This window comes from Austrofundulus limnaeus, unplaced genomic scaffold, assembly GCF_001266775.1.
Source record: "Austrofundulus limnaeus strain Quisiro unplaced genomic scaffold, Austrofundulus_limnaeus-1.0 Scaffold36, whole genome shotgun sequence".
Taxonomy (NCBI): Eukaryota; Metazoa; Chordata; class Actinopteri; order Cyprinodontiformes; family Rivulidae; genus Austrofundulus; species Austrofundulus limnaeus.
The window spans coordinates 1042180-1052899 of NW_013952438.1; the positions used below are offsets into that span (position 1 = coordinate 1042180).

The window sequence follows — 10720 nt, forward strand, 5'->3', positions numbered from 1 at the left end:
ACATAGATACTTTATTATGGTATAGTATTTAAATATATGCCTGAGAAACACATAATATTACCCTTTTAAGATTGTTCCACTTAACTGGTTTTGCCAAATTACTGAAACATAAACGTAGCACAAAAAGTAGAACGTTTGCTCTTTTGTTGTAACAATGCTTCATGGCAATAAATCTTATATCGCTTAAAGAGTGCCTCATTTATGTGGAAAACACATTTGTGGGTTGAGCATGTTGAGTTTGTAGGCTGCGCACATGAAAAACTTGCCAAATCTCCTCTGCCAATGCCAAACAGCTTATTCTGCTATTGACTCTAGTTTGGCATTGTTTATTGGGTTGTATGAATAAACTCTGAAGAAACAAAACATATTGGCAATTTAGTGATTTATTCATTTTATTTATTCATTTATTGAGCAAGGGCTTCAAGAACACGTGGAAGAACCATACGCAGCTACAACAGCCTGGTATGTCTTACTGATGCTTGCTACTCACCGGTTTGGGTTACACACTGCGGTGGGGTGCCATCTCATTCTTTAATCAGCCTTTGTTATAAGTCAGCCAGTGTGGTTGTGTTGCTCACTTTGGAAAGACCTGCACACCCAAGCTGATCCTGGATGTGTTTAATGGGGTTGAAGTGAGGACAGCAGTGCATCCTCTCCACTCCTACATCTGGAGGCTTTGGCAGGCTTTGTCATTTTGGAGGACCGAGTTTGGTCCCAGACTGTGGAGATAGGCAATTACAGTTGGTTGCTCGTTATCAGGCGCCAATTAAGTACCTGAATGTCAGTGCTTGGGTTATCAGAAGCTTAAACCAAGAGTCAGATGGAGAATAAGCTGTTTGGCATTAGTAGAGAAGAATTCTCATGTTCGCAGTCCACATACTGAGCTCTGCTGCTCAACCCACAGATGCATTCTGCTTTCAAATGTGAGTCAATTTAAATCCAACAGATTTATTGCAAAGACGCATTTCTACAACAAACAAATAATCAACCAAACACAAATTTTCTTACTTTTTGTGCAGTGCTTAGTATTGTCACAGAATGTTGTGGAAGGTTTTCTCATTAACTGAAATAGCAAGTATAGTTTTATAGCACATTTATAAGATAAGAACCACAAGGTACCTTTAAGTATGGTGTGATATGATATATTGATTGTATTGTACTAAAAATATGGAATGAATAAAATAGGAGAGAAGGACAAGTGGAAGAAAGTTAGTGAATCAGTGAATCGGTTTGTTTGATGCTGGCTCATGTATGGACCACCTGACGAACCACAGCTGGGCCACTAAAGGGCTGTCACTTTTTACTGTACTAGCGCTTTGTGTGGGCCAGAACTAGGCCAGGTAAATTTTGTTATGTGGTGAGGGGTGAAGTTGGTGAACCACACCATGAAAATATGGGCGAAAGTTACTCAAGTCGGGATAAAACAGGAGGTGACGATCAGTGAACCGCAATATGGTCCAATGCCAAGAAATAGCACCATATCAGAAGTTTGCTTCAAAAGGGTTGACAGAGAATTATAGAGAAGATCAGAAGGAGTTGCACTGTCTGCGTATGTGAGAGTAATGCAGGGAACGTGTAAAGGTAGGGAAGAGGTGGTAAGATGTGTGGTAGGAGTGACAGAGTGGTGATGAACAGGTTGATGGATGAGTCCAGGAAGGAGTCCCCATGAAGGATTATATTTGCAGATGGTCTGTAGTGACAGTAGGGAGCAGGTGGAAGAGAGCCTGGAGAGGTGGAGATATGATGAAAAGAGAAGACCAAACAAAGTAAATAGAAGAATGCTAAAGAGGGATAAAAACATTGATAATCATCTCCAGCTTGTGTTTTTACAACATTTGGATTCTCTTGTCCAAAAATACCTTTTGGACCACTAAAAACTGGACTCACTTAAAAACGTTTTCCCTCTAACCCAAGTCTATTTAACTACTGTAAATTGCTCAGAGGGCCACAGCTACTGAAAGCCAGTAAATAGTTTAGGGTCCAGACAGCCAGCAATTAGAAAAACAATAACAACAACAACAACATAAAAAATCAGTCTACTTTATTTTTTTCTTATTTAAAATCTAATGTAAAATAAATAAGACTTTAAATAAAAATAAATTTCATTTTAAAAAATGTATATTAAGTGAAATTAGTAGAGGTATGTATTTGTCATTAAAGTTTAACAAAAATAAAAATTGCTGAACTCCTCTGTGGACTGAAGTCACGGGTTTAAACTCAAAGTGTTTTCAGGCGATTCTTTTGTTTTTAAAGGAAGTGTTGTAAGTTCCTTACAGAATCATAGGTGTCAAACAGTGATCAAATTAATTAAAGTTCAAACAGAGTACACGGCTTTTATTGTTGAGACAGATGCACAAATATCATGTTAATGTTTGCTTCGTGCTGAGATGTGAAATGACGTTATGTCTTGGTTTGGTGGCCATGCAGGCACGGGCGAAAGCGGAAAGAGCACTTTCATTAAACAGATGAGGATCATTCACGGCCGGGGATACTCAGAGGAGGACAGGAGAGCCTTCACCAGACTGGTCTACCAGAACATCTTCACAGCTATGCAGGCCATGATCCAAGCCATGAACACGTTACAGATCCCCTACAAATATGAACACAACAAGGTAGGCCTCGCAAATGTTTCTCTGTTCCTTTTCCATCGCTACTTCCCTCAGACAAATTGCGAAAGAGGTTCTTGCCACACATCGTCCCCACAGAAGCATGCGCAGTGTTTACTTACAGAGCAGGCAGTGTTTATTACAGTGTTCTCAGGGGTGAAGGACTTCTGGTAACTTCCATTGTTTAGTTTTGCCATTGAGCTACCAGAGACTTTTTTTTTTGTCTGCTTAACAGAGCAGGTTGTCTTTTTGATGAACTTATGATGGCTCACTGCAGACTTGTAAAGACAGACAATTTCCCATTAATGGTACAAGAATTTGCACCTGTCTCACCAAAGGCAGGAGCTCATTATTCTCTTATATTTGCTGCCTCACACAACTATGCCTCGATTAAACAGTTAGAGCTCCGGGTCTGGATGAGACTCAGACAAAGAGGGATAAGTCTGAGTCAGCATGAGGATTCATTTTTTTAAATTATTTTTATTTTTTGGGGGGTTTTGTTTCATGGAGTGAAGATGTGGCTCTGTGGAAACTCAGAGGACTGAGGATGAATTTGTAACTCAGCATGCAGATATCAGTTTGAAGGTGATGAAGGTCTTTTGGTCATAAGAGAGATCATTTTGAACACAAATATTAGTTTCTAGTGTTTCAATCTGTACTGTGTAATTTTCACAAAAGAAGCTTAATTCACTTGAGTAAACATAATAGTAATAAAAGCGAAGCATTCCTTGAATAAATTTCTTCACGTGGGATGGAATTAAAATCATTTTGGTCTAACCTTAGAAATATGTGTGATCTCATGTAATATTATGAAATCTGTTAGCACTCAAAGTGTGCCTTAAAGGTGACTCTTAGCTACTACCAGGTTTCAGCTCAGTATCTTTACATTTGACTGAGTTATAGCCATATTTTTGTTGGTTAAGATCAATTATCTGTGGCGGCCATCTTGAATTAAGTTGACTCCAAATGTCGATCAGTACATCCTACATTTTTTTGAGAGTTTCATTAAAATCCATTCAGTGGTTCATGAGATTTTTTGCTAACAGACAAATAGGCTTGACACCAATAGTTAATGCCAGTGTTTTAAGCCAAAAAAAGTGCAATGTATGTGCTTGGAGTGATTTGGGGATAAAGTTTGTTTAATTTCATTTGTTTTGTATAAGTATCAAGTATTTATAAGACTGTATGCTAAAACATTTATAGCTCAGGCTAATTTGCAACGCAATTTGCTAGATAGACTTTTAACTAAAGAACAAAACAGTTTAAAATACAGTTTTAAAAGAATAAAACATTAGCTATTACCACACCAAATATTAGTTTAATATCTGCACAGTTGGCTGAGTTACAGTTTTGTGTTTGCTAAGGCTGCTTAGATTTGATGGCCATTTTGAGTCAGATAGAATTGATAGTTAATCAGTTGTAGATGTACCTCTACTGCCTACTTTCTGAGAGTCTCATCCATGAGATATTTTGCTAACACTGCAGACAAATAAACACATGCACACATACAGAGACGTGGGCAAGAAAAAAAACATTATCATCCTTCAGAAGCGAACATTTATGAGTCCTTAGAGTGATTACAGATGAATGATGTGGGCAGCAATGACCTCCTGACTGGACAATCTGCTGCTTCCTGTGTTTGTTGTGTAGAAGGTGTTTATCAAGTCTAGCAGGTTGTGCAACCCTCATCTTTCTACTCTCAACTCTAAGGGATCCAAAGTGTTTTCCAGCATTGTTAGGATTTTTTTTCCTTTTTTAAATCTCTGGTTATGATCAACAAGCTCTGTCTCCACTATAGACTTCAAGTTGATATTAGATATGTTGCTGCAAGCGTTCAAGCTTCCTTCTTAAGTAGAGTCTCCCTTCTTGTAAACAGTGTCAGTGCTGCTTTTCCTGTCTAGTTTCTTCTTCAGGTGAGCCCCCAGGCGTCTGTTGTCCATCTCCGTATGTACTGTACCTCCTCTCCTAGATTTTTTTTGTCTCACTCCAACTCCGCCTAAAATTCACTCCCTCCTTTGTCCTGCTCAGAATAAGCTGACTGGTTGCCAAAAGGTGAATCACTAGTTTCCTGCACTCAGCCTCCTGTCCACTACCGACACACCCCGCAGCTGCAAAATCATCTGAGTGTTTCTTTAGGAGGCAGGATCGATAAAATAAAAATGCACTCTGTGTGTGTACTGCTTTCACTGAAGCAAGTAGACTGAATGTCTGTCCATTCAACACGCTGCAGTAAAAGAGTGCATAAGAGGCTCACAATGCCTGTCATGAGTTTTTTCATAGTCCATTTATATTATGATTAATAATCCGTGAATGGTTCGTTCTTTGTTTTTTTTGTTTCAAAATAAAATTGCAAAAACAAAACAAGCTTGTGTTTTTTTTTTGTTTTTCCATTTTTAAAACCTAAATGTAAAAATGCAAAATCAAATTAATAGAAAATCAACAGCATTTGATTTTTGCTTTAGCCATCAAAAAAATAATAATAATACGGTTGTTGTTTTAACATGTAGCGACACCAGAAATGAAGGAAGTCGCCAAAGAAGCATGGTTTACAATTATTAAAACTATTGTTAAACATACACGGAAGATTAATAAAACGTAATGTTTTAATTACTTACTTGGAATATTAAGGAAATCTTGTTGACGGTAAGATCATCAGCTCTCAATGAGATGCGTCGATTCCCTCTAAATAAGACAAACATATCCATTTTTGAACTGGCAGATTTGGAAGTACTAACTAAAAAAGTTATGTGCTGAGAGTTCAGGTCGTCATTTCCAGTTCCACCAGAAGGTCCCGTTGAAGTAACAAAAAGTAAAAGCTTGTCTTTGGTTTAACCATTGCAGTTAAAAAAAACATACCCCTTTTTTATTTTAGCAATTGCAGTTTTTCTAATTTCGTTTTTAAAACAGAAAAAAAAACACACGATTGTTTTGTTTTTGGAATTTTATTTTGAAATGAAAAAAACAAAGAACGAACCATACACAGATTACTAATGGCTATGACTTTTATTATTTTCTTCAGATCTCTGTCTCTTATTATATATTATTATATCTATAATCACAGGCTTCCATTGGCTAACCTTTGTCAACCGTGCGGCAAGCTCATTATCCAACAGAGAGCTCCTAACAGAAACTTTTTAAATGTTCAAAGGCATGGTGTGTGTGTGTGATTCGCAATATTAACAATGATGGTATGCGTGATCAAAGAGAAAAAAACCCTCTCTTTAATTAATTTTGTTAGAAGATTTAGAACAAAAATAACAGAGGTAAATAAGGTATTAAAGTACATATCTACAGCATATTGTGCACTATCATGTATGAAAAGGGGACATCTGTGGCTACTGCAGAAAATACTCAGCATGACCACAACAAGAAACTGATTCCAAGCGACAGCTGACATTTTGTGTTAACAAACATCACAAAAGCAGAAATAATTTGGTATTAATTTGGATTGTAAGAGACTGGGTGTCTAATGACCCAACATTAGGAAACATGCTGTCTTTGTCACTTTCACAGTGGATAGTGATAGAAGAGTTTTAAAAAACAAACATGGATAGAGCCACTAAACCAGAGCATGTTTCCATGTTCACTTTCTTTTTAAAACAATTTGGTAACAACCAGTTATTGCCAAACAAAAGGTTTTGAAACACTAATTGAATGAGTTTTGGTGACTAAGCCTGTTGCTTACTGTATATGCATGTTCAGTTTAGACTTTTTAATCACGCACTGTGGTGAACCGTGGACAGTCAGTTGCCTGTTTCTCTTTGTGTTTGTGTATTTGTGTCTGTTCGCAAAATATCTCATGAACCAATGAAGGCATTTTAAATTAGATACGTGCAATGTCCGCTTTTTTTAGCTGTAAGATGCATTTTGTTGTGTACTTGGAGTCTCTGCAGAAAAGTTGAATTTAGTTTATCCCGGTGCTGTAAAGATATCTTTATATTCTGTTCGGGTCACATTTTTCAGTGCATTCAGTTTTCTCTATTCCCCATTACCACTATGCTTTCTGAACTATTACAACACAGTTTTTGCTGCAAAACTGCTAAACAAGGTCATGGTCTTCCAGCTCACCAATTTTGCAAATGTTTGTTTGTGCAGGTTCTTTGTCTTCATTCCCCTGTTGCTCCAGATCAGACTTTGGCTTGAACATGTAAACCTGGATAGACAAGTCTTCCTTGTCTATATTTGAATCCATCTGAAACTAATTAACTTTTGGAGTCAACCCAATTCAAGAAGGCCACTAATTAATCTTAGCCAAAAGAAAAGTGGATTTAACTCAGTCAATGGTACAGATATGGAGCTACAGTATAACTTGATGTGGTAGTAGCTGAGAGTCATCTCTAACATATGAGTGTTAATAAATTATTTAAAGGGCCAATATTATGTGTTTCTCAGGCATATATCTAAATACTATGCCATAATAAAGTATCTATGTCACCTTTAGTTGTTATTATAATGCTGTTTTTATGTTTATATAGAAAATAAACTTATCTTCTCATCACTTGCTATTCTAAACGCCTTGAAATTGGCCTCGGTCTCATTAAGAATCACCTTCCGCTTCGGTTTTGCCCATTTCAGTGCGGGGGTGGGGTCGCGAGGGAGGAGGGGGCTGCCGTGATGCAGTTTACTTGGCGTCTGAAAATACATTTCCTCAAAGGTTATTTTTTAATCTGAAAAGAGCTTCACAGAGTGAGAACTAATGTTAAGAGCTCAGCAGACAGTTAGGTTTCACTTTCACTTTCACCCCAGAGCCTGCAGGAGTCATGGGTGGGGTGTGTGGGGTGTGGGGTAGGGGGTGCACTCTGCCACGAGGAAGTTCGGTTTAAAGACACGTCCCAGGGGTGTTTCTGTCGTTTTGCTCCTCAGCATGGCTTTCTAAAAACATTTCTCAAACATGCATGAATGAGTCAAAGTAAGGCTTTGGGCATGTTTTTTATGAGAGTATATTATAACACGATATAAAACTCAAAAAAGTTGATTTTACATGATATTGCCCCTTTAAAATCTTAGTTTAAACTTACAAAGTGTCAGGAGATACACATTCTTTCGAGGAATGCTAGTGTCATTTAGCATGTTTTTTTGTGTGTGTGTTTTTAGGAGGTTCTTCTTACAAACATCCTGGAAACATGACAAAACTCATCCACACAATGGTTTTGAAAGTGGTGCCTGCAGCTAATTTTTAATGAGAGCTGATAAAATCTGCATGGAGCAGATGCCACTTTGGCTGGCAACCTCACATTTGCTGGCCCGCTTTATGTTTGTCTAAATTTAAGGGCATACCCAGCTAAACATGACAATTTAACTAAGCAGACACCTTTAGATGTGTTAAGAAAGAATTATTTTCAGGAGGTCTGAAAACTAGACGAAAAATAAGAGGTGTAAATATTTTTAAATGAATAAATAAGTAAATAAATAAATCATCCTCTATATTTATGCATTGTGGATAAATGCCTGACTCAGCAAACAGTGTTGTTATTGTATTGGTTTGATTGGAGTTAATGTTGGTGCGGGCTGCTTGCTTGCCTTTACAAAGAAATACCCTTACAGCACGTTGAGGCATATTTCATAACACAGGAATTTCTCACACTGCAGCAGCATGTGCACACAGGCATAATGACAGGGTTACCCCCCCCCCCCCCCCATCAGTGCAGGAGCGAAAGAAAACATGCAAACGTCCACAAAACTTCTGCTTTGGCACACTGCGCACTAAGACAGCTGAACAAAATGACCCCATGTTTTGGACCACGTATCTGAGAGTAAACAGACTGTAGTTGGTTTTAGTCACAAACAGACACTACACTGTTCTTCATACAGGAGGCTGAAAGCCCCAGCAGCTAATCAGGAGCCAATAAACTTCAGAAAGTTGCTCAACATCAGTTTTACAAAACCCAAGAAGTGATCACAGCACCTCTATTCTTATTTTTTTAAATTTATTTTGCCAACTCTTGGGAATTAGGAATTCCTTTTAGTAGTTTACACTTTAAATAACTTCACTTTATTTACAACAATTTTTTCCATAGAAATGCATTGGGATCTCCTCCTTCAAACACATTCTTTACTGAAACCCAATTTGGCATAGTTGCTCTGTTTTTTTCTCTTGCTCCTTATAGTGTTTAGCTACAATGCTTTGTGGGGACGTTGAGCCCCGCCTGCAGTCACTACATACACATGACACAACACCTAATAACCACAGCATCCAAACCAATAAGTCAGGTGATGGGGCACATGACCCTCTATGAACAATAGAGCTAATCAAGCCTATTGTTAGGCGATGGCCCTCTTTTGCATGTGACTAACCTCTTTGTCCACCATGTGGAGGCAGTGCTTATAAGGCTGAGTTCACCTGAAACTCATCAGACTGAAGAAGTCTCTTGGAGGAGAGATGAAACGTTTCACTAAAGAAGAACCCATCCAGAGGACCTACTTATTTTTTCTTTTTGATTTTTTTCTACCTGGATTGCTGAGATGCATCAGGATGCTTTGTTTTGTCAATTTTAGCTATGATCTTGCCACACTCTCATTTTAGCTAACTTTAACTTTAAGTCATGTTTTTCCTCATGTTTTTTTCATGTTTTTTTCCTCATGTTTTTTTTGTTTTTCCTCATGTTTTTCCTCATGTTCAGTTTTTTTCATGTTTAGCACTTGTTAGCATTTACCTACTGTTTTTCTAATTTCAACATTAAGCAACAAATTAATTAATTTTAGCATTTAGCCACATTTTGCCTATAATTTTGCAGATGTTATCGTTTACCAACCGTTTGGTTAATTTCAACATTAAGTTACAAGTTTACCAATATTAGCTTTTAGCTACATTTAGCTTCTGTTATGCTTGTTTTAACATTGTCAGTTAAAGTCATTCAGAACTCAGCATTCACGCTGATTGTTTTTCATTCACTGATTTTTTCTCCTTTTTTAGTTTGAATTGTCTTGTGCAAGTTAAAGTCATTTTATTTGTTTTGCCTTTAAATACCAAGCTAACAGTGGTTCCATCTGAAAAAAACAAAGGTTCTGCTGCATTTCTGTCAATTTCCAGTTAAATCGTAAAAGCAATGCTTTAGTTAAATATAAATACTTGTTTTATGCGAAATGTAGTTTACATCCTGTATTGATGATATGCATCAGACCCTGAAAGTACATCTTATTTGGAGAAACAATACCCGTTGGATGTGCACAAAGAGCAGGTTTTACAAAATAAATTTCAATGTGTTTCAGGCCAGTGCCGTCATGGTCAGCAGGGTTGATGTGGAAAAGATGACAACATTAACAAACCCTTATGTGGATGCCTTGAAGAGCCTGTGGAGCGACCCGGGGATTCAGGAATGTTACAGCCGGAGGAGGGAATACCAGCTCCCAGATTCAGCCAAGTAGTGAGTGCAAACAGACTAACAACTCCTGTCAGATTGTTTACTCATCTGAACCTGCCAGTTGTCTTTTTAACACACACACTTAAGTAATTGTTCCATTCAAACCTGACTCTGCTACATCTTTCCTGTGCCGTTAGCTATCTGAGTGATTTGGCTCGCATCGCTGAGTCTTCTTATGTGCCGACCCAGCAAGACGTCCTGAGGGTTCGAGTTCCCACGACAGGTATAACCGAGTACCCGTTTGACCTGGAGAGCTCGGTGTTCAGGTGAATATTACTGCTCCTTTGATGCTGGGAATTCTTAGGTCTTTGGGTGATATTTTCTGTTATTATTTCAAATGATACAAAATGAGAGTAGGACAGTGGAGGCTCTAAATGCACAAACGAATGCATAAATGATCAGACCTATTATTGGTGAAAAAGGGAGCAGATGCACAAATAAACAAAACAGCCTGCTCTTCATCTGCCCTCCTAACAATAGCAGATTGAAATCGAGATATTAAACTGAAATGCTTGCCTAAAATAGTTAAACGAGGAAGAACAATCGTGATATCTGGAAATGGTAGCATGGAAAAGCTTAAGGAAAACAAAAACAGTGAAAGCTCATATTTTTAAAAATGAATTAATTGCATCACAAATGTGGTGATGTCATAAGTGTTACAGCCTAATTATACTAATTAATGATAGTAAGAGAAGTGTTTGAGATTATTTGACTCATTTTATGGTCAACACTACAATACTTCTAGTATATATA

The 10720-nt window shown here is 37.6% G+C and overlaps 1 protein-coding gene across 1 annotated transcript in view; it reads left to right on the top strand.

The window, feature by feature from the left end:
- LOC106516252 (guanine nucleotide-binding protein subunit alpha-11) overlaps positions 1-10720 on the top strand; it is a 15967-nt gene that overhangs the window by 3815 nt on the left and 1432 nt on the right. The window contains exons 2-4 of the mRNA XM_014006512.1: positions 2428-2612; positions 9816-9970; positions 10105-10233. Coding sequence (XP_013861966.1) covers positions 2428-2612; positions 9816-9970; positions 10105-10233 — 469 coding nt within the window. The remainder of the gene's footprint in view (positions 1-2427; positions 2613-9815; positions 9971-10104; positions 10234-10720) is intronic.